This window comes from Oryzias melastigma, linkage group LG8 (assembly GCF_002922805.2).
Source record: "Oryzias melastigma strain HK-1 linkage group LG8, ASM292280v2, whole genome shotgun sequence".
In the NCBI taxonomy this organism is placed as follows: Eukaryota; Metazoa; Chordata; class Actinopteri; order Beloniformes; family Adrianichthyidae; genus Oryzias; species Oryzias melastigma.
Window position 1 is genome coordinate 14119357 of NC_050519.1, and position 24740 is coordinate 14144096.

Sequence of the window (24740 nt, forward strand, 5' to 3'; positions counted from 1 at the left end):
CATGAGACAAAAAAAAAACAAAAAAACAACTATCTCCCATCAGTGACTTACAATTCCCTCTGCTTTTATCAAAACACACAGGAGATAAACAAACAACAAAACTGTTGTGTTGGCGTCACATCCGTGCGAGCTAAAAAGGCAGCCGCTCAAAGCGTCGATCTCTTGAAAAGAGGGTTCACGTCTGCGAGGCAAATCAAATAAACACCCAGATAGTAAACAGCCGAAAAAGGAGGAGCAGAGAGCGAGAAATAGGGGAAGAAATTGTGTTTTTTAACACAGCGATGTAAAAGGAAAACTCACATAAGCAAAAATAGACAGGAAATGAGTGTGTTATTTGCAGAAAAAGAGCCTGTTATCTGGAATTGGCAATGGCGAGCACACATGTTTGAACGGCTCTATAAGAGGCAAACAGTCAATTGTGGATTTTTTTTTCATGCATTTGTATTTCTGTGCACACACTTTATTAAACTTTGCTTTGTGTGTTACTGAGTGTGGCATGCTCGATATGGATCAGATGCTTTCACTGATACCCCCTGTGAGCTTCTGTTTCAAAGCCAGCGGAGAAAAAGGCCAACTCGCCCTGCCAAAGTTAGCAAACCATGACAGGGAAAAACACATTCTCATCCCTCCCTCCTTTAATCCGCTTTTGCTCCAAATCTATCCCAGTTCCCCTTGTTCTCTGTCCCTTTTTTTCTTCTTCTCTCTCTTGCTGAGTCTCATTATCAGGCAGTCCCATCTCTTTCCAGTCAATATACTGCAGTCGATCAGGCGGAGCGGAAGAGGAGAGGAAGTGAGTGGATGGAGGGATGAGGAACGACAGCGGATGCTGACAGAAAAGCTAAGGAGAGGAGGCGAGGGCAAAACAAGAATTAAAGGTGGAGATTATGATTATAGGATTGTTGGAAATAAAATTATTAAGCTATCTTAGCCAGGTGAGTTTATTTTGACACGTTATTAACTGAAAACAGGCTTTAAAATACAATAACAACAACAACAAAACATGTTTTTGTTAATAATGTTTAAATATACATAATTTTAACCTTTTTCATTGGCAAAAAAAAGAAAAACATAAAAAATTGAAAGTTTTTAATTATGGCTTTTGTTATTTGCACGTATTCATGCAAACAGCTCAAAAAATGATGGAAATTCATGTTGGCCAGATGTAATCTATGCAGCAGAGATGCACATTGCTGCACATATTTTATATGCGTCAAAGGCTAAATTTTGTTGTTGGTGCACATATTTAAAATTAAACTTAAAATGAAAGTCCCATTAGCTGTCACACTCCTAGGTGTGTGACATGGGTTTGATCCAGTCCCCGGGTTCATTGCACTGGTTGACCCTAGAAACACTTTTGGTATAAAAAGTTACATAATCACCTTTGTCGGGTAATTTTTACCCAACATGATAAAATAGAGAAGTTTAATTTGGTTTATGTGGTTTATGTAATAAAATAGAAAATAAAAACATAGAAAGATCCAAAACATGCTTGAAAAACACTGAAAAATTAGGAATTTCAGAACAAAAAATTTCTGAAAAAAAAAATAATAATGATGTTGGAGACTTGGCCTTTGGTCCAACCATTCCTGGGATATGCGAGACTTTACCCAGAGACTCAGAAAAATGCAACATATTGAACAACATATAAATACTTTTGCTCAGGTGAAAATCACCCTGTGATAGTGCTCTAGGGTGTAAGAAAGATACAAAGTTTTTCATTTTTAGAAGTACCTGTAAAGTAAAAAAAAAAAAAAAAGTATGACCTCATTTGACTTGTTCAGAAACAGTTAAGGACAATGTATCACAAGTTAAGCTAAAACATTTTGACTGATTTTATGTGCCAAATAAGATCAATTGGAGATCTTTGCACAACAACTTATAAGGTGGATTTTTTTTCTTTTTTTTCTTTTTTAGCAAATTATAGGATTATGTGCAACTTAATTAGCTTTGATTTGTTAGATTTACAGATTTCTAGCTGAGAAGCACCACAAATGATAAAAAACCCTTTTTTTAAAACCAATTGTGACATCACGCTACAAGTACATTTGCTGCATTGAGATGACTTTTATTCTGAAATCTCTATTAAAGGTCGTTCATATTTTAAAAAAAAGCCATTTTCTTTTTATGTTTAGGATTTATTTATGAAAAAAATATTTTTTTTATCACAGTAGCAAAATTAACAAATAATAATCGGTGTCTTATTTTTCTAAAAGCAGACTTTGTGGCTCCAACTAGGTTGTAGTCATTGAGAAATCAACCCAAATGGCTCTTTAAGTGTCAAAGGTTGCAGACTCCTGCTGTAGGTCAAAGGATCCACACAGAAAATGAGACATATTGCTATGAACTGAGCTTTGACACCGCGCTCGAACTCTGACATCAACTTTCCTTCCCTCGTGTCTGAGGTTTCTCTCCTACCTTTCCGTCTTCAACCGCATGTCTCTCCTTGTTCTGCGTTCTCTCCTGTTGTGTTTTAAGTTGTTCCTGTGCTGCCCGACCTCTGAATTTTTCATGATCTACTCAGGAGCAGAAGTTTCCTCATCCTGTTCTTTAAATATGTAGCATAGGGGTTACTTTAATATAAAGAACCGGCCTTACGGAAGCTTGTGGTCAAACTGAATTAACTCATAATAGTTTTTTTTTTATGGTCAATCTTGGAGAAGTTTCCTCTGGAACGAGAACACTCCAAACAAAAGAACTTATTTTGATCTGTGAAAAATGAGTCCGACAGCTGCATGATCTTTGCGATTCTTCCTTTTAAGGAGCTCAACGTTTGGTGTTTTAGATCACACTCCCAAGAGTTAAAGGCCTACCCCATGGAGGGCACAACTGCACCCTTTCATCGGTGCTTTTTTTTCTTATTCTTCTGTCAGTCTACAGAAACTCTGCTGGAAGAAAAGCTGAGAAGGCACACAAAGAAAGAATCGTTGTGTGTGCATGCAAACGCCTGTGGGTGTTTTTGTGCACACGCCCACTTTGAAATGCACACATACACACACACACACACTTGCCACAATCACAGGGAATTGAGTTAAAACTGCTGCGTAACTGCAGTCTTCCTCACATCCCGCTTCTATCCTCCCCAAGAACCCCACGTTTATTTTTAGAGACAGAGATGAGAGAAAGCAACTGCTTTGTGCGCTGTCAAAGACTGAGCCAGTGAATCCGAGGAGGGAAGGAGGGGTAGAAGTGGGGATACAGAGGGTAGAACTCGGGAGATGGAGGAGAGTCAAAGAGAAGAGGAGACACTGGGATACAGTGGGGAGGTAGGAAGGAGATAAGGGATAAGAGATCAAGTCGAGAAAAAGTGCAGATTCAAATTAAAGAGAAAGAGACAGAATTGCAATAACAGCAAGCTTTAGATCAGAAAGCTGATCTAAAGCCTTGTTTCCACTGAGCGGTCCGGTCCGGTATTTTAAGTGTTTCCATTCTAAAATAGACCCATTAAACAGTACTGAACAGAACTAATTGAGGGCCCCCATCCGTTGTAGGTCCATAGAATGGAATGGTTGGGGCGGAGTCACTAGCCACCCGTTGATTGACAGAATGTGATGACAACATTAGAAAGTGCTGATATAGCGCTAAGCTAACATTTCTGTTTTTTCTCTTTATGGCGGGATTCTTATTATTATTTTATACAACATTAAATTCCTGATAAAACATGAAATAGACGAGCTGCTGGATGACCTCCATTATTGTTGCTTTTCTAGTCGTCGCACTACAATGACGCATTGACATACTATTGTGGTACATATAAAACTAAATTTTCTTTTAATACCACAAGAAAATCATTCAATTTTATGAATGCTTTCTGAAAATCCATAATTTTCTTACTTTTTAATAATCAATTATTTATGCTTAAAACAGTCAGAAGGGGGCGCACAGGGCTTGTTTCACTCTTGAGTAAAAGTTCTTAATGAGAAAACAGCTCCCTCCAGATCCTTTTATTTTATTGTTATTAATGGCTAGATGTTATTTTGCGCTTGCACTTGTGTAATTTTGACAAAATGTATTTTTATGGAGAGTAAAAAATATTGAAAATTATTTAAAGGCGACATACCATTAAAATTCTACTTTTTGAGGTTTTACGGTTTATTCCTCAAAGTGGTATTTTGATGCATTTAAAAGTAATCCTCTAAAAACTTGCGCTGTCTGCAGCAGCCCCTCCCATACCCACGAAAACGAGCAGGTCGTATCGTGCACAATCATCAGCGCGATGTGAACCACTCCCTCCATAAAGAGTCTGCTCTGCCAGCACCGTCCACAGTCTAACACCAACACTCAATTTCTCCATAGATCTAGTGGTGATCAGCAAAAAACTTTCATTTTAAATGCAGAATACTATATATCTTCCAATTCTGTCTTCAATCAATTCCAGCTCAAATAGGTGTTTGTTACTTTAGACGCAGGGCTCCTTTAAGACCTTCCCCCGTCTCCCCCCCTCCGGTACAGTCGTGTAAAAGGCGTGTGTATTTCTGTTGTGAACCAGTGTAGCGATGGCCGGGCTTAAAGGCAGATATATCGCATGTACATCCATCGTTAAAGGAGATTGGATTATTTTCGTGGGAGAAATGCAGACACACTGCCACAGACTCTAGGATGACGCCATGAAATGGGTTGCAGCCACACACAGCGGCAGGCGGAGCCTCATGAATCGAGTCGTATTACTTCCGGGTAGGAAAAAACTCACAAAAAATAACTCATATTTAATAAATAACTTGTTTTTAAGTGTTCTAAAGGTAATATATGATCATATATATGGATCATAGTATGGCCCCTTTAAGGTTTACGTTGATTTATTCTGGAACAATATTCCTACCTGCTTTTATTTATAGTTATGTCAAAAAGTTACGTTTTTAAACATTAGTTTTAGTTTGTTCAATAAATGTTTATCCTGTTCGACCCATGACCTAAGGATTTTGGCCTCCTGTGCGATTGAGTTTGACACCCCTGGTCTACACCATTTATGCGCCACGAAAACAAACCGCTCAGTGGAAGTAGGCTTAACTGAGTGGAAACGCTGGCCAGAATTTACCGCTATACCACTCCTTAGTGTGCTATACCGGACTGGACTCTATTCAAATTGCTTTGGATCAGGATACAAAAAATGCTGTTTGAAAAAGCTGGCTGTGACGTAAAACCTAACATGAAAATAAAAAGTTAGCACGATAGAGTGTAAACTAAAATGGGAGACGAAGAAAAAAATAATTGAACTAATGCTGCTCTGTAGATACTAGGTCCTAGAAAAAGACAGATTTTTATGTTTTGGCAAAAAGAAATTTAAAAGACGACTGGGAACAATTTTACTGCAGATCAAAAGATGATTTCAAATAAAACCTTTTTTCAGTCTGCCTCATTTTTCCATGCGGAAGGTATTTTATTTGTACTGAATAGAGAAAATGTTTTTTGCATGTGCATTGTTGGCAGCCGCCTCCCCCCTCTCACTGTCAGGCACCTGCCTCGTCTGCTGCTGAGGAGCCTGGCCAATGTTAAAAGCCGGCTCGGCGTTGTCTGCCGCGAGGCTAAATGTTTATACCTCCGCTAGAAAACCGCACGGCCCCGATGCTCCTCTCCCACTCTCATCTGTCTGAATGCCATCCGCCATTATAATATTTCTTTCTGTTGATTTGTCGGGAGTGAGAGGGGAGTGAGAAAAACGATTACGCCAACACACTCTGTTGACACCATAGTACTGTATGCCAGTCTAAATAATTGAAGGCAATATTCCAAAACAATCACCAGCTCAGTTGGTTTAAAGTGTTCGCAATAAGCGCAAAAAGAATTGATGGAGATGTCTCACATGAAACCACCCTGAAATCCATCATAAAGAGTGAGAAACTGATTATCTAGTTTCCTGCATAACTGCATTTGCATTTCTAAAAACAACCATCCAGATGGGTTTTACCTCCCCAAAAAACATAAACTTTCAATGTCACAGTGTTCTTTTGTTATGAAATTAAGTTTGAGCTCATTTTTAGATTTAGAAACAACCAGTTTATGTAAAATATAATACTAAAATCACCTAATATTTTTTTTCTTTACTTAAAGACCCACTCTAATAATGCTCTCGCAGCATTTTTTTTAAAATGGAGGACATATATTAGAAAATAAAGCTTAAAATTGTATATATTTATTCAAATTGCTATGAATCAGGAGCCAATGAAAAAAATGCAGTTTGAATAAGAACCCATTTGTGGCATAGAAAACACATTGGGTGGGCCACAAGCTCCCTTTCGATGACTAGATCCCAATACGCCCTCTTCAAAAACTTCAAAACTTGCTCATCATTTTTGTCCAAAGGACCTAGGGGCAGAAAAACGGTGGCGGAAAATCCTTAGTTTGGAAGCGAAAATTCCTCAAGATTTCAGAGTTGTAGCCTCTATTATTAAAACTTTTTACAAGTGTTCGGGATTAGCTTAAAATTTGTTAAAAGAGGGTAAGTGCTTTATTAAGGGATATTAACAAAAGTGTTAATATTTGTAAAACTGATGTTACTTTTACATAAACTAGCGCTTACATTAACTTCAACACTTTACACAATCAACGTGAATCAGTTCTGTCGTGGAGAAAAGCAGAATATAACACTTGTGAGTGAAAACGGCTTTTCTCTGTAGATCAGCTAAATCACATTGATCGTATAAGGAGTTATGGTATATCAAAGAGCATTGTAGGTTTTGACAGAAACACCTCAGGTGTTAAAGGTTCAAAGCTTAAAACGCCAAATAACCTAACTCTTAGGTTATATTAGTCTTTTTCAACCAAGATTTGTGGTACCCGGGGGTTGGCTGGGTGGGGGTTGATGTTCCAGTTCTGGACTTCTTTCCAACTTATCATTTTTCAGCCGCCATCTTTTCTACCACCAGGTACCTCTGTGGCTGCATTTTCTGTATGCGGAAGCAAATCGGTTGCACCGCTCACCCCGCATGCGCGAACCACACATCACTTCCGCTCTTCGCCCACTATATGAAAGAGTCATTTCCAAACAGTAAAACTCCTTGATCACAAGAATTTATGTTTTTCTCAACAACCGAGAGCTTCTCCTGACTGGATTACAGTGCGAAAAAAAGCCACAGAGTTACCGTTAATAACGTGTTTGGATTACCGGATAAAATAAAGTGTTTTGAAGTGGCGCTGTATCCTCTTAGCTTAGGGAGTAAACTGTCGTCATGTAAAACAGCAGAAGAAGAAAACATTTGTAGTCCGTTTGTAGTCACTGCAAGATCGTAAGGTCCTGATCCTTAACGTGTCTTTTTCCTTTCGTTTTTTCAACAATAAGTGAATGTTTTCACTATGATAATCATTTTAAGTGCTATATTAACATCCTACGACGTTATTATTGTTGTTACGGTCCGAAGACCGGAAAATGCTTCAGCGGAAGTGACGTCTGGTTCGCAGATGCGGGAGAGCGGTGCAACCGATTTGCTTCCGCATACAGAAAATGCAGCCACAACCCCTCCTTTTTTGTTACACCAGTAATGTTAGGTCGTGGGTGTGAGGGGCTGAAAGCTAGCGGGAGAGCACTTAAGCAGAGAGCGCTCAGCACAGGAAGCAGAAGTGGGGGGGCGGGGTATCGCTATGACAACTACTGTTGCTATGTAGAAACTTTGTCCTTTTTTTTTAAATTTGGCTAAAAAGACCACTGGTAACACGTTTAAAATAGATTAAAAGATAATCAGAGTCGGTCTTTACATTTAAAAAAAAGGTATAAAACATATTTTGGCAGAAAGTTCTTAAAGAAACCTTCAAAGCTACGTTTTAGTCAATATAGCCTTGCCTTTTGAGGTATGTTTACATTTAATCTTTTTAAAAACAAATTTTAAACCAAAAATTGAAGTGCAAATATATCATAAAAAGAAAAGAAAAGAACAGAAAGTATAAAGTGGGAGAAATTAAGATTATTGGGAGGACAGACCTTTTTGATCTTACATAGTCAGTCAAAACCACACTCTGCTTACTCAACTCATAAAAACAATTCTATATGCATATTTAAAGAAGAAGCTGAAAGAAAAAGCAAAAAAAAAAAAAAAATCTCCCGGTTTATCTTCCTGCAGTTGTGTTTCTAACAGCTTTTCCTGCTTCATGTTCATTTTGATTATTTATTAAAACAAGCTTTCTGTCGGAGGTTTTGTTCCTCCTATATGAGCTAACATGACAGAGGATGTCTCATGTGACTAACGTTTGCTCAAACGTCTCTCGTCCTGTATCAACAGAAATAAACAACACAAAAGCAGCATAAATAAACAGACAGCAAAGTGAATCCTTTATCATCAAAAACAGTCAATGATTTAAAAGGTATTCCGCCTTTCTGGAGATGCTTGGAGGATGACTGACTGCAGATAAAAATGCCTGCCATGACATTTAAATCACACAATTTTTTTCTACAGCTTATCTAGAACTAGATAGAAGATAAATGTCCACCCATGCACCCAAAGACCACTGGAAAGCTAAAGTACTGAGAAATCAGTGAACCTCCTACCTGGTTATGATGCTCGATGCCCATGCTGATGGTGTTAATGAGGATGGCGATCATGATCCCCCTGCTGAAGTACTTGCTCTCCACGATGCCCCAAAGCTTTTTCCTCGTGCTGCTCCAGAGATCTCTGCAGCAACCAAAGCATGTCCTCCTCGGCCTCTTCCCCTTGTCTCCCTTCTCCTCCAGGTGGTTTTCCTCTTTGTCTGTTTCGTTGACGGCGTCATCTTCATTTTCTTCGTCATTGGCCGAGTCCCCCACGTCCCGCGTGCCTTCTTTAAGTGACAGTGCACACACGGGGCAGTCGTCGGGGTTCTGTGGGACAGACAGACTGATGGAGTTGGCCTGTGAGCGGGGGTCCTGCTTGCTGTGGTGCTGACATTTAGGTGCTACAGGGACACAACAACAGCAACATGTTTACCATACATGGCTTCAATATGTGAATATGACAAATATTTTGTCTAATAAAGAGACTTTTTTGTATTACATCTTGTAAAAATTAGCTCACACTAGGGCTGGGCGATAAATTGATGATGATTGACATCATTATAGAACTTTATCTCGATAGAGGAATGAGTCTATCGCAATAGACTTTTATTTTGAAGGGTCCGAAATTGACAATCACCAGTAGTGAGCATTTTCTCCTCTTTGGAGAGTAAAAGTTGGAGAGTTAGTCACAATGTTTGTATCTAATTATTTATGTTTACTAGCTTTCATTTTGGTAATTTTTTTGACCTCTCCACTTCCTTCATCTGTGCGCGAGGTAAATAAAACCATGTGAGTCTCTGTACCCCCACGGTCACTTCCATTTTCTCTGTGTAACGTTCAGTTTTGGCTGATGAAATACTGGAACATCTGATGATTTTAAACAGGAGCCTGTCAGAGCTGCAAGACAAACCGGCTTGACTTATAGCAACAAAACGTTAAAAATAAAGTATTGATTTGGCATGATGCTAATGCTAACGAGCTGCTCTGCGTGTGGCATGTATGTGTTTACGGACAAGTTTAAAGTCGGACAAAATTTTACTGACCGGACTTTAAGATGTGGCGAATAAATATAACAAAATTAATTCATAGTACATTCATTAAAAAAAAAATCATACCATTCATAAATTATGCAGTTTGATTTTCTTAAAAGACATTTAAAAAAAGTTCAAAAAGTAAAATGCCTAACTTTTTTTTTAAATAATGTTATGATTTTGTTATGAAAAGATTAGAATTTATTTGCATAATTAATGCCTTGCATTTTGATGGAACTGAAGAAATGTGAACCGTTTTATTTATGATTAAACAGATTTTGCATTATTTTTCAGCTTACGTCATAATGATATAGATACACGTGTGTGTGCACATATATATATATATATATATTGAAAGGAAGCCAATCTATGTAATAGTCTCCCCACCATTTTAAAATTTTTAACGAAAGTGTCCGTCTTTAAAAAGTAAATTAAATTCTGGTTATCAGAGAAGCAGCAGTGCGAGAACATTGTGTAAAATATTATCTGGCTTTATGAAGTGTGTAATACGAGTATGGTTGAGTATATTTTGTTACTTATTTTTAAAGGTTGTTAAGGAATTTCTAGTTTTTAGACGGTTTTTAGTGTGTTACTTTTTGTATTTTCTTTTCACTGCTTAATTTTTTTTTCAGTAAAAACTCCACTAGTGACAGGTGTTGCGAATTAGCCACGGCTATAAACATTGTAATACAAGCATCAGATTGTTCTAATGCAATTATCTATGCTCTTTTGTATTTGTCCCTGTCAAATAAACAATATATATATATACACCACACCATTTCTTAGTTATTAAAAAAATAGTTGCATTATGTTCAGTGCATCTGTTTTGTTGATGTATGACAAATAAATAAATATTAAAATCTTAACAACCTGCTGATGATTATACATTTTTTTTTAGCCACAGAGCGTTCAAATTTGACTAATATAGTTATTTAGTTTATATCGTGATATATATCATTATCGCACAATAGGGAAAAAAAGCTATATCGAGATATAAAAAAAATCCATATCGCCCAGCCCTAGCTTACACACACAAATGCGTTTGGAACAAAACTCCCAAACGTTACATAAAAACGAAGTCTTCAGATGCCTACTCACATCTTGGATGCTTCAAGTGATGTTGATCTCCGTTCGCGTTCCCCCCAACCCTCCTGTTCCCCCTGCCTCCACCAGCTGGAGGGGTCTTGCCCCTCAGCGTGTAGTAGAGAGCCGCTGATCTCCTCTTAGCTTTGCGGAGGACATGACAAACCAGTTGGAAGATCTCCTCGTAGCAGTCTCCCGGCTCGGCCATGCTGGCCAGGGTGGAGGAGGAGAGGCACTGCGCCCTTTGTTCCTGCATTAGCTGGTGTTCCCGCTGTTTGGTCTCCGAGAACTGGGTAGCGATGACCACCAGGCACAGGTTGATCATGAAAAATGAGCCGATCTGGATGAAACAGGGGATAAAGGTTGACATTTGATGAACATAGTGCTTTTTGTATGGCTAAAGGGTATAGATCCAGGAGTATGAAATTGAATTCCATACTTAAGCAGTGTGACAGAATTCCACGAATAAAGAGCTAAAACACATTACTTTTCATTACTTATCCGCCCTCGCTAGAAACAGATGCTTTGAAAGAGAAACAGGGACAACGCTCGTTCCTACATCAAGCTCCCACACTTGCTGACTCCAGTACTGTGTGCCAACCCGCCTGTACAAATGTTGCACACATGCTAAAGGTCTTAGAGGGCTGGCCTCCCCCCAAACCAAGGCTGACTGTCACAGACAGACTGAGCCAACACATGCTGAAAATACAGTTCAGAGCTTTCTTTTTTATTCGCTGACTTGACTGACTAGTTCTTTGGGAAAAAAAAGGTCCTCTGAACATTGCAACGTCTCCAAGATAAGCACAACAGTTAGCGTCAGCGTTATCGCACTGCCAGCTTAGAATTCTTGGACACTGAGACAGAACTCCAATTTCACTCCAGAATTACTCTAAAAGTGTTCGGAACCTCTGATAAGCAGGATGGAGGACGGATCAGAGAATCGCAGCACCTTGAATGAAGAATCGTACTTTTAAAGACAGAAATTCTTTACTTTTTTTTTTTTTTTAGATTGAATTTTCACTTTCATTTTCTGTTTGGGTGAAGTGCTGGCTTTAGTTAGTTTCAAATGCATGCCTGCATAAAACCAGGCTTGCAACATTAAAAATTGACTTAAAGGTTACTCTCTATGGACAAATAGTTTAAAAGAACATATATACTCACAACAAGTTTGGGATATTGTTGATTACATGAGTGCTTTTCCCATTTGGTCAGAATTTTAAATAAAAGTTATTTTTGATATTATTAATAATGAATTAGAAGAAACACAGTTTTTATTAGTTGGATGTTTTTTACACCAAAAATTAAGACAATGATCATCAAAGGCCTCAAATGACCAAAAAAAAAGGACCATATCAATAGCAGGTATTTCCATCATTTTGCAGATCACTTGGAGGTGGGCTGCCATCATTCAGTCTCTGCTTCAGCTGGTCCCAGACATGCTCCATGGGTTTCAGGTCAGAGGTCATTGCTGGTTATACCACATGAGACACTTTCACTTTTTGAAGTCTATCTGTGAGATTCCTGGCATGATGTGGTGGAGCATTATCATCCATGAACAGAAATTTGTGGATGTGCTGGTGGAATCAGAGGATGATGATGGGTTCTATGATGTCTTTGAGGCAAGAATTTGTTGTGACTGGATTATCTATACTAACCAATTTAGTTTTGTGCTGAATGTTGATGCATGTCTAGACTGTTGCACCTCCCTCATCAAAGTGAACCCTTGGGATCATGTTGACCTCGGCGTATCGCTCAACTCGCCTTCTTCATCAATGCTGACGACCATTGTTTTTGTGGAAGGTGGCTCGACACTCATCAGTAAACAGGACAGTAGACCATTGCTGCATTATCCAGGTAATATGGTCTTTGTGCCCAATGTGCCATTCCAACCATTCCATTTATAGCAGTGTCTTGGTGTCCTTGGAGTCACCTGCAATGGTCATCTGGCATTCAAGTCAAAATGGTAGAGTTGGTTGCAAATAGTTTGTCTAGAAACCCAAGTATACATCTGGTAAACAGGCCTGCAACTGTGTGGAATTAGTGCACAGGTCATGGGTGTCAGTCGACGAGGGCCACCCTCCTGCTGGTTTTCCAGAAACCCTGCCTGATTACCGGGATCAGATGTGTTAAGTTAATAAGCAGATTCAATAGCAGTTTGATTAGAAAACATGTAAGATACTGGCCCTCGAGGACTGACTTTGGACACTCCTGGCATAAGTCGTTAATGGTCATGGTTGTGGTCTGTCACTGGTGGGGCTCCAGTCCTGGGTTTGTCACAAACTTTGCCAGTAGTTGTGTTTTAATTCCCGTTTACTAATGACATTTTGAAACTCACCAAGTTCACCTACAACATCTAACTTCCTACCATTAACCTGAACGAGCACTATGGCCAGATGGCGCTGCTCGTCCATAAAGCAACGTTGTGTGTTCGTGGCTATTTAATCATCTTTTTATACCAACAAAAAAGTTGGAATTGATGCCACATTGAAAACGCTTTTCTTTAGGATTTTTTTTAGGTTTTGCTCCGATGAGTAAGACACACTGTACATAATGAAACTATTATATGGAAAACATTAAATAGGTTGTCTATCACACCAATACAAATACCTTCCTATACAGCAAATCTGTCAAATAAAACAAAAAAAAAACTTGTTGTGAGTAATGTAAAACAGAGGCTAACAGGTTAAAAGGCCTTGTACAACCGTAAATAAACCTATACTTTGTTGGTACTGAGAAAATATGTTTTTGATATTTCTGGTACTGATGCATACAGTGACAAATTTGTTTTTTCCTACAAGAACGTCCTATTTTCTTGTTAGTCAAACTGAAATATGAACGTGCATGTGAAGGGTAGAAACAAGGTAATTAGCTTAATTGTGAGAGGTACATGTAAACTGATCATCTGGGTTTGCAGTCATGGAAATCACTAGGACTCCTCAAGTGGCTTTTATTGGAGCACTCTGTGTTTGGCATACACAAGACTGATTAGATCAATAGTCCAACCTTTAGACTTTCATCATCTGATCAAAGATCCTGGGAAAAAAGTGAAAGCGAGAGTGAATGCAAGTCAGAAATATTTACAGAGAAACAGAAAGAGGGAGCATGGATGGGAGGTGGGGGGGAAAGGAGGAGAGATGCCCATCTGTGGCCTGTGGGTCAAAGCGGGTCTGCAGGTGTGTGAGGCTTTGATTTCCCTCCAGGCTTGCATCTGTGCGAGTATCTATTCTGTGATACTGATCAGTAGACAGCTTTACGCATAATTAGGTAGGGCAGTCCAATGTCACGCATTCAGATGATCACTGCATTATGCATGGATGCAAACACACACAAACAAACACACACGTGTGCAAGGACACATTTACATGGTGGGCCTGATTGCAAAGACAGGCTTTGGTGTCATCTAAGTTGTGTGGATTTCGGTCTATTCATATTTTCTAAATAAACTTGAAACTTTTTCTAGTTCACTCTTATAGCTGTTGAAGATGTACGACCACTTTAGGGGCTTTTCTACCTTACAACAGTAGGACAACTCATGTTTGCTCTTGGGTTGTCTTTCACCTTCAGTAGAATGGTGGGATTCCATTATAATTATTTATTTTTTTTTTTTTTTTAGCGCATTTAGCATAACGTTGCATTCCTGAGTATTTCTTTATTGAAATTATGATGGATGAAAAACGCTCTCAGTTGTGATGTAGAAACTGAAGTGGTCTGCTCCATTCTGATGCATTCACTTGCCAAGTAAATCCATGACAGTATTTCATTTTCCTCGTCCAAGTTGGCATCTGACTCAGATATTGCCATTTTCATCGCATCGCTACTGTTAGCTTGGGGTTGTTAAGGGTTGTAAGCTAGCAGGAGGGAGTGTAAACAAAGGGATGATGGGATATAATCAGAGGCTTACTTCCGTACCAACAGTCTCGCCCACAACTCAATGACGAGTTTCTGATGATCTCCTGCTGCTGTGCAGAAACTGTGTCCTAGAACTCAACATGTTTTCTTGATTTGCCTTAAATTGGCATCACCATTAGAAGACCAATGAGAACGCTTTCACAATAAATCAAAAATGATCAAAGTGGGACATTTTAGCTAATTCTTTCCTTCTCAGTCTGTTTCCTTTATGGGATTAAAAAGTTTCAGGGAAGACATTTGATCTTGAAAATGGCTCCATAGGGAGAGGTTTTTCAGATTTTCTATATATTGGAGAACACAGAGCAGCATTTTAGTGAAAAAAAACAACATTAAAATGTGTTTGCTTAGTTTTTAATCATTTGTATGAATGCAATCCCTTCTTGTCCCATTTTAGATGAAAGAATTTAGCCAGAAAAGACTCCAGTTAATAAAAAAAAATAATTTGGAAAGATTTTGGGAAGTCCTACAGCTAATGGTAAATGGTATTCAAATAGCACTTTGCTACTTTCTTAGAAGGCACAAAGTGTTGCACAGTCACAGTCTGCTGACATCACCTTTACTAAAAATGTACCAAAAAAACACATTCAGGTCCAGTAAATAGATTTCTAAATGCACATTACTAAAACTTCTCAATTTTAGTAAGGACCCTGTAGTTTTGAAACAAAAAAATCATATCAAAATGAAGCCTAGAACTAGTATTTATCATTTGTAACCCAAAATAAACTATTTTGGTGTGCAGGTTCTACAAAAAAAAGCAGAGAAACAGAATGATTGAATTCTGTTCCGAACAGAGTAATACAACTCCCTGCCCTTCACATATTGACTCTGGACAGTCTTTCACGGCCCTATCAACTTTCTCAAAGCAATCTCCACTTTAAATCACTGTATTGAGAAATAGGCTGGCCACAGAGAGGAGACCACAATGCGGCGGGTTGGGAACGTGTTCTCAACCAGTCCTTCGATGGCGCCAGACAAAAAGGTGAGCTTTTAAAGAGGAGCCTGACAGGTGCTGCATTTTGAAATTGAAATTCTCACATGCAATCACTGTTATTACTTCTTCTTAGCATCTTTTTGTATACTTAATGTTTTCATTATGCTAGGGCTACATTATCAAATCAGGGTTTACACATAGCTTCCATTCATGCTTGATAAAAGCCATACTTACAATGATGAGTAATATGAAGTAGATGAAGTTGTAGAAAGAATGAGCGTCCATCACATAATACATAATTTCCACCCAGCCCTCCAGAGTGATCACCTGTCAGGGAAGATTGATGGTTTGAATAGTTCATCTTAGACTGTTATCTGCTCTGGCACAGACGGTACATACCTGGAAAATGACTATCCAGGCATAAACAATGTTGTCAAAATTGATGGCTCCTTTGTGCGGGTTAGTGTTGCCAGTGTGGCACCGGGTGTAGTATTGGTTCCAATTGATGCACAGACCTAAGGCTTCACCGGCACCGCTGCCATTATTCAGGGGCTCGGGACTCAAACCCAGAGCCTGTCTGTGCAGAGCGTCCTCCTTATCCAGGCAGCATATTCGTCCTCCTTCGCGCCTCGCTGGCACGTCAGTGCATGACATGATACCATTATCAGAGGCCAAGGAGCAGATGAAGGGGCGCTCGTCATCCTCTTCTGGCTGATAGTACGGATTTGGCAGGGTCATGCCTGAAGGGCTGTGGGGGGAGACAAGGTCATGAAAAGTTAGTTGTAGAGAATAATATAGGGGAATAAAATGGGGAACATGTTTTTCATGCTTTTGATATTTCTGCAAAGCAATACAGGGAGATAATAAAGCCTATTTAAATATGTATAGATGATGTAGAAATGAAAATAATCCTGAGTGACAATAGTTCATCCACATTCCATGATTAGTGTATCATTTACTCATAAATATAGTGTTGGGAGTGCCACAAGAGGGTCATTGGACAACTATATACATATATTTTTAACTGTTTGTTAATAGAGTTTCACATATAAAAAATATGTATAAAAATCCAAGTGATGAGCAAAAGAGGAGGATTGTTCTTAGACAACGTTCACACATCCCACAATGCTACTATATATATATATATATTTCTTACAAAACAGGGAAAAAACATAATATTCATGTTTTGAGGATTATTTAATGATTCCAGCTTTCTCCTGATAAATACCAAAATTATTTAACTTAATTTATTTTCTAAAATCACCCTTAAAAATTCAGTTTTACTTTACTTTCACATTACAAAATTCCCCAAATCTTCAAACAAGCTATCATTTTAACAAACATAAATCCATAATAATAACAGTAAAAGGTTTGTGGCATAACTGAACCCAGAGAATAAATGTGATTATGTGTGAGCTCCCTCCAAGACTTCAGCAGTCAATAATTACACTTCTTTTTTTATGCAGGTTTTGTCGTTTGAAACTCCGACAGCTCTGGGACGGGGCTCGCTGCCTTGTTGAACACATGGACCTCATTTAACAAGAAGTGTGACAGGCAGAGATAATCATAGGACATCAACCTTCTCAGCTGCACGGCGTTCAGAGATGTAGGATTTTAATGAGTGCCAAGAAGTTATCCAAAGAAGAGCTCTGAAATGAGCATTTCCATATTCTTCATGTTGGAATGTCTTTCATGCACACTCTGTTTCTCTGTGTCCTTATGAATAGAGGAAAGATGGGTGCCACTGGGGCAGCTATTTGAGGACATTTTCCATGAATATGTGAAATATATATGTAACTTTTTCAAAAAAACTGAGACTGGAAGGAGTAGTCAAATGAAAAAAATTCTATTAGTTAAAAAAAAGAAAGTAAAAGACAACAAAAATATCCCAGATCTTAATCATGCAGATGCTCTGTTTTTTATTTACATCACATTTGTGGAGCAAAACTCCATAAATATGTGCTAAAGTCCCTCCAAATAGACACGTGATAAAGAGAAAAGGACGAGATTGCAGCAAAAATGGATCTTCAAAAAAATACAACCGGACAGAGTAGTGGAACATGAATAAAGGTTGTTGCCTTCCTGCGGGTGACTTGGCACAGCACAGCATGGCACAGCAAAACCTGGCAACACACTGAGCAAACACCTGCCACGGAGAGCAGCACGGAGAGGGAGGATCAAGGTAAAAACGAGGGAGGCAGACAAGCAGCTCCGCTTCCACTGAAGAGTTCGCAGTTTCATACTTTCTGTCAAAATGACTGAAACTTTTGGGTTAATCTGAAGAGTAGCCACCATTTGTAAACTTTAAGAAATTACAAGATGATAATTATCATGTGAAGATGCTTCTAAAGTCATTTTTTGCAAATATTTACAGAATGTTTCAGAACATCTTTAATCTGTTGCTTTGTTGCAAAGAAGATGCAATGGAGGACCAAATTATTATTTTTTTAATGTATTTTTGACTAACCAGACCCAACCCTGCTAAGATTTTAAGGTCAGATAAGATGGGACGTAGACACTCCATTAACACTCTGTCAATCAGAATTCCACAACTACTATGACCCTTTGACTGTATACAGAGAACTGGATGGAGCGAATGTGACTTCACCCATACATTCCAGTTCCAACCAAATGAAGTCAAATCAGTTGCCATTTTTCCGCAATATGGACACCATCATTTGGAATAAAATATAGAAGTTTGTTTTAACTAATTTATAACTACCGTATTTAAACAACCAGTTACCCTTAAGTGTTTTTTTTCCACTACCAACCACTAGAGGGTGCTGTATTTTCTTCTAACAGTGCCAGAAGAAGAAATGTCATCCAACACATACATGGAGGAGAATGTGATCATTTTTCTCTTAAATTTTGAGATTTTTCTCATTTGCATTCAAGCATTATTATATTTGTTTTTATCTTTTGCCATAGCAAATATAAAAGTGCGACTTATACTCCAGAGCAACTTATTTATAATTTTCTTCTTCTTGATTAGACGTTTTTTTGCTCCTACAACTTATAGTCTAGAAAATACAGTGGTTCTAGTGTTAAGCTTATATTTACGTTTTCCCAAAACTCCCTGAGAGCTATAATGAAGTAAGGAGGAGGTTAGGAAGCAGAAAGTTATTGTAACTTACTTGGTGTTTAAGCTGATGAAATGGTTGTACCAGTTTTAGACCTAAAGAAAAGCTCATCCCCTCACAAATTCAAGCACAGGAACAGCAAAACTTTTTATGTTTCTTTTATTATTTTTTAATCATAAAATATAATAATGAAGCATGTGAAGTATTCTAAATGAAATGTAGGGGAATGTAAAACACTTCACTCTAATAGAGTGTTACGCCTTCTTCATAATGGCCCTTCAAATGCGCTTTTATTTAGCATAGGAGCCTCTGAAAACCAACACACTAATTAAGCACCCAGACCTCCTGAGCAATGAAAATGCTTGATTTAACATAAAATAAAAAAGAACCACAAACATTTGTTTTATTTTGACAGTTTTGAAGAAATCAAGACCGAAGGAACAAAACTGTTAGGCAAAATCACCAATTTTATCAACTTTTAATTAAAGATAGAACTAAAAACAAAACTCAAACAATCCCTGATGTGAGGCTGGTAATATGCAAACCTTCTGCTGTGCTGAAGTGAGGCACAAATCAGGGCTTGCTGGTGGACATATGTCCCCTTTTTATGTGGTTATTAGATCTGCCATTAGGACCGGCTGCGTCAGCACAAACTAAAATATCACAGGAAGAATCACAGGAAGGTGCTGGGGACTATGTGTGGCTTATTTACATATCGCAGCACACAAACACACATCACAGATGTCTTTCAAGTGAGCTGATGCAAGCATAAAACGGAAACTGGGAGAATGTAATAAAACCCCCATTGAACGGCGGTGAAAGCCTGTCACGCGCGCAGACGCAGCAGCTGATCCTGTTATGTGGGGTCATAAATATGGACACGATACCGGAGGGCCGCTTGCAATATGGGGAAACAACTGTTACAGTTGTTGCTGGTGGCACAGATCGAAAAAAAAAAAAAAAAAAAAACATATGTTGAAGCATCATATGGCAGAAATATTCATTTTGTTACTTACAGGGTAAAGTTCTCCTCAGGGTAGCAACGGTTCCTCAGTAGCCCCGCCCACAGCTGCACGCCGATGATGCCGAAGATGAAGAAAACAAAAAAGCAGAGCAGCAGCACATTGCCCAGCATGGGTAGAGTATCCAGCAGCAGGTTCACCAGGATCCGCATACCTGTGGATTTCAGGACACCGATCAGTCAGTGAGTCAGACTTTAGGAAATCAACAAGAATCGCCAATAATTGGTTTAAAAGTGAGAAGTGGAGTAATAAAGAAAACAAAAAGTCCTTAAGGCTTCATGTGAGATGTTTTTCTACAATCCGCCGTCTGGGAATACAACTCTTGACAGTGAACGTCAAATTAAAGTGGAACATGCTGAATCTCTTGAGGGATCTCCTCTCATTCTTCCATGACAGACTGTTTCAGCTCAATCACAGAGCGGACATCGACCTCGAGCTTCATCCACAGACACGGACCTGAGCCCTGAAACAACGTCTTTGACGTCCTTCAAGAGTTGTTAGATCAATTACAGCTTTGAACTATTGACTTGCTGGAAGAAACTGTTGCAATGTGAAGCTAGATCAGCAGTAGAACTAATTTATTTTCTCTTTTGGTGATCCCTGAAATCCAGAAAATTCTCCAATATCATCTTCTAATCAATATCCAAATTAATTCTCTAAATGTTTCAGAAGTACAGACTTTTATTTTAATGGTTTTGACTATTTTAATGTATGACTCTAAAGATCTTTTTTTATTTATTTATTTATTTTTTTTTGCTGAATTTGATTCTTTTTGCTGTTTACAAATACAAAACAAAGATAATAGACAAATTGATTTGAAATGTGTTACTTCAAAGTCAGATGTTCTCAACAGCAATTTGCAGCAAACCTTTAAGAAAGACAAACATTTATGAACATTAAAGCGTTCCCAGAAGTCTTTTTAGTTAAGATTATGCTGTCTGGAGGCAACATTTTTAAAACAGTGCTGTTTTTTAGGAAATAGTTTCTGCAGAGCGACAGGAGATTATTAGAAATTTGCTTCTGAGTTGTGGAGCAACCCACGCCTTATGACTATTTAAATAATAAAATCATAAAAACAATTTTAAGCTAAACTTTCTTTTTAAATGTCCTCCCTCTAGTGCTGCCACAAACGATTACTTTAATAGTCGACTAATCACCGATTATTTTTTCTGATTAGTCGGCTAATCGGGTCATGCGCAAACTGGATTTAAAGCACACATCCTAACCATCATCAGCTTTAAACTAACTAAAAATTAGATATATAGCATTACCTGCAATACTGCTAGTGTGAACACTGTAAACTGAATTGGTCTGCTGATAGTGGAGTATGCTGAAATTGATAGCTAAAGACGCTCAAGCTGATAGCTAAAAATGCTGAAATTGATAGCTGAAAATGCTAAAAGCAATAGTTAAAAATCCTGAAGCTAATAGCTAAAAACACTAAAAATGATAGCAAAAAACGCTGAAGCTAATAGTTGAAAACGCTGAAATTCATAGCTGAAAATGCTACACCTGGTAGCCAGCTAAGATATTAGTTAAATGCAAAATTTCCCTAAAAAAAATGAAAAAAAAAACTGTTAGCCAAAACAGCTAGCATCCAGCTGAAATATTTGCTAAACTCCAAATTAGCTTAAAAAAGCTGAAAAAGTCTTAAATTACCCAAAACAGCTAGCATTTAGCTGAAATGTCAGTTAAACTCAAAAATAGCTTGAAAAACCTTAATAAATGCCAAAATAGTCCAAAAAGCTAGCATAATGCTATTATAACTTTCAACTTTACTCCACTCTGACTCCATATAATATAAAGTAACGAGTGATCGACTATTACATTTGTCGTAGACTATTTTAATAGTTGATTAGTCTTCGATCAGTCGACTAATCGTGGCAGCACTACTTCCATCATGAAAAAAACATGTAAAAACCCTATTTTCATCAGAGTGGATCTTTAAGCTCACAGAGACAGAGGAGAAAAGAAGACTAACATCTCTGGCAACAGTTGGAAATGAGGAAGCTGACTCAAAGATCTGTGAGTTTAAAGTTACAGCGGCACAGATGTGTAATCAGACTACACGAGGTCGCATTTCTGAACAAACGGAGCCTAATTGCGGAAACACAAGTGAGCTGTGTCAAAAAAGCCGTGACCCCCCCCCATTCCCTCGCTGTGACGCCACATTGAGACTGTGATTAGTGGGAAATAATGACATCTGATTGGACTAATGATGGAGCATGGGTGACACCTGAAAGAGGTGTTTTGCTGTGGTGCGAGTGAAAGTTTGACTACAAAAGTGTCGTGTTTTTTAAGTGTGTGTGTGATCCTTAATGGCACTGTTGACATTACTGAGCTACTCAACAGTTGGTTAATGTGTCACAACTGCTCAGAGAATGAGGAGCTCAGATGAAGATGTGATGATGATGATGTTTAAAGCTGCAGCTCACCTTCCTCAGACACACAGAATACTGGATGCAGAAGAAATGCAGTTTACAGAGTCACTCCAATGGTGTTTTAACATTTCTCATGTTGGACAAACATATAAAAGCCAAAAACAGCCCGCTCTTTTTTAAACATTTTTTTTTTATTGTTTTCTCATGATAACGAGATCCACTATTTCATTATCACGAGAAAATGTAATTCATTTTCTCGTAATGTAGAATGTAATGAAGAATAAACTGTAGCACCCCCGTCCCCCTGAGACTATACTTGTTTTAAGTCTTTTTATTTTATGGTTAGCAGCAAAGACAGCAGAAGAAAACACTTCCCAAAAGTCGTTTTTAAGTCCATCTTTTGATTTATTAGCAGATCTCCCCCTTTTAAACACCTAAGTTCCTTCTCATGCACCAACCCCCCTCCCTTAATTTCCCTAAACCCCCCCAATAAACAGGTAGATTGACAGAACCCAGGGCTGACAAACTTCTCTGCATGGTGCGTTTAATGAGCTCTGGACATTAGCGGACCCAAACAGCCACTCAGCCTAACTTAGTCCACTAGAAGGCTTTTTTTTATTTTTATAAAATCCACAGCAAAACAAAGCAGTTTTTTTTAGAAAAACTGTCAACACTATTAAATCAATAAATTATAAATGGATGATTTCTGTTGGTGTTCGACATTTTCTCTGATAAACTGCTTTGTCTTTGCTGCAGATGTCCGGAGCTCATTTGAACGCACCACGCTGAAATGCTCGTCAGCCCTGGATTCTGTCATTCAACCTGTTCTCTGGGGTTTTAGGGTAATAAAGAGAAGGGGGCTGGTGCATGAGATGGAATCAAGACGCTTGAGGAGTAATAGATAAAAAAAAATAGACTAAAAAATAACTTGTGGAGTGTTTTCTTCTGCTGTTTTTGTTGTTAACCTCAAAATAAAGAGACTTAAAGGAGATAACATCTCAGCGTCTCAGTGCAGGAAAAGGAGAGAGGAACGTTAGAATATATTCTTCATTATCACAAGAAAACTCATTTCATTTTTTCCGTGACGAGAAAGTGAATCTTGTTTTCATGAGAAAATTATAAAAAAAAAAAAAAAAAAAGTAGGGCAGTGTGTCTTTTCCATTTCAGTTCATATATTAAGACAATTAGCCTTAAAATTACATTTCTGTGTATATTTCTATTTAAATCATTGAAGCAGATGAAAAAATGCAGTTGGAAAGAAGATTGTAGCAGTGATTGGCCACAAACTTCCTGCTCCGCTCCATTCTGTTGCATTCACTCACAGACAAATAGATCCATGAACGTCTTTGTTTTCCTTGTCAGAACAGGAATCTGGGTCAAATCTGTATTGATAAACACTCACCATTTTTATTGTAATGTCGGGTTAGGTTTGTTAAAGGCTGTAAGCAAGCTGCAGATCACGTAAACAGATGGATAATGGGAAATGGGGAGGCTGTAATCTGTGCCAAACCCAAAACTAAGAGGTAACGTTTTAGTGAACTACTGCCGCTCTGCAGAAACTACACAGAAAAACTATGTTTTTTTTAATTTTTGCCTAAAAAACAGCTTCATCATGACGAAAACTTCACTGGGAATGCTTTTAAAACAAATCAAAAGATGATTGGAGTGGGACTTTAGGATATTTTGTCATCATATTCAACAAGTGGCATAAAATAAACTTCTTTTTAGCATCGAGCAGCTTTAAAAATAGAATTTTCATTTTTGGGCCTTTTTGGTAGAAATGTTTCCTCACTGCTGCTTAGTGTTGAGGGGATTTAGATCTTTGCTCTTTGCAGATGTTGCGGCTCTTTCTGCTTCCATCAAGCCATGACCCCGGCGCTCGCTGCAGGGTTTTGCAGTTAAGTGTCAAGAAACAGGAATGAGAAAAACCAAGTCTAAATCTCCTCAAGCCTGTTTTTTATTCACAGGTGACTGCAGGACGGAGCGTGAGATTTAAGGTAGACCGGTGCGGTGTGCTGTGTAATTTAGACTTTGGTGAGTTGTGGTAAAGGAGAGCCCAGATAAGAAGCAAGGCTTTGCTTTAGGCTCCTACTTTCACCTACAACTATAAGCTTGTAGGGTTATGAACAAACGGATACGTTTCCAGCAACAGGCGGCAGGAGTAAGCCCCTCTCTCATGGTGGGTGGGCTCTCTGTTAGAGATAGGACATGAAGTTCAACCAGGCGAGAGGAGCTCAAAGTGGAGCTGCTCCTTCTCTACATTAGGGAGGTGGTTGGGCCGTATGAAAGGATAGCCTCTCCTCTACGGTTCACTTCATGCTTCCGTTTATTTAATATGATATTCCCACTTTTTCTGAGTTTGGGTTCTCCACTGCATGACAGCAAAAACCCAGACGAGCGACAAAACCAGATAAGTTGTGTATTGGATGTCTTTAATATTATCTTAAGCCAGGTCAAATGTCAAATCTGCAGTCTGTGTTGGTATGAATTGTTACATTCCTCTAAAGTAGCACTGTTTATGTTTTCATTTCAGCTGCTGCTACAGTGTGTTTGTGTGTGGAAGTTAGAGGCAAGTCTTAATGCGTTTGTTCCCAGAAGGTCTTGTCATTAGGCCACTTCTCCATTTAGCCTAATTGGCTGAAGAGGAGCAGAGATGGATGGAGGGACACAAAGTGTGAGATAATGAAACCGTGCCCAAGGGTGCACCAAAAAACAAGGAGCATTAAAAGCAGGAATAAAGCTCACATTAAAAAAATCGTAAATTCAAGCACAGCTTAAATGTTAGGAAACGGGAGAGTAAATAAAAGTTGAACGGAAAAAGGAATCAAAAACAAATATTAATTATTTT

The 24740-nt window shown here is 38.4% G+C and overlaps 1 protein-coding gene across 4 annotated transcripts in view; it reads right to left on the reverse strand.

The window, feature by feature from the left end:
* Nucleotides 1-24740, reverse strand: part of cacna1ia (calcium voltage-gated channel subunit alpha1 Ia) — a 198932-nt gene that overhangs the window by 54882 nt on the left and 119310 nt on the right. For all 4 annotated transcript variants that reach the window (XM_036213306.1, XM_036213305.1, XM_036213304.1 and 1 more), the window contains exons 6-10: nt 19506-19665; nt 15809-16157; nt 15644-15736; nt 10585-10909; nt 8474-8856 (exon numbers count right to left, since the gene is read on the reverse strand). In XM_036213306.1, the coding sequence (XP_036069199.1) occupies nt 8474-8856; nt 10585-10909; nt 15644-15736; nt 15809-16157; nt 19506-19665 (1310 nt within the window). The remainder of the gene's footprint in view (nt 1-8473; nt 8857-10584; nt 10910-15643; nt 15737-15808; nt 16158-19505; nt 19666-24740) is intronic.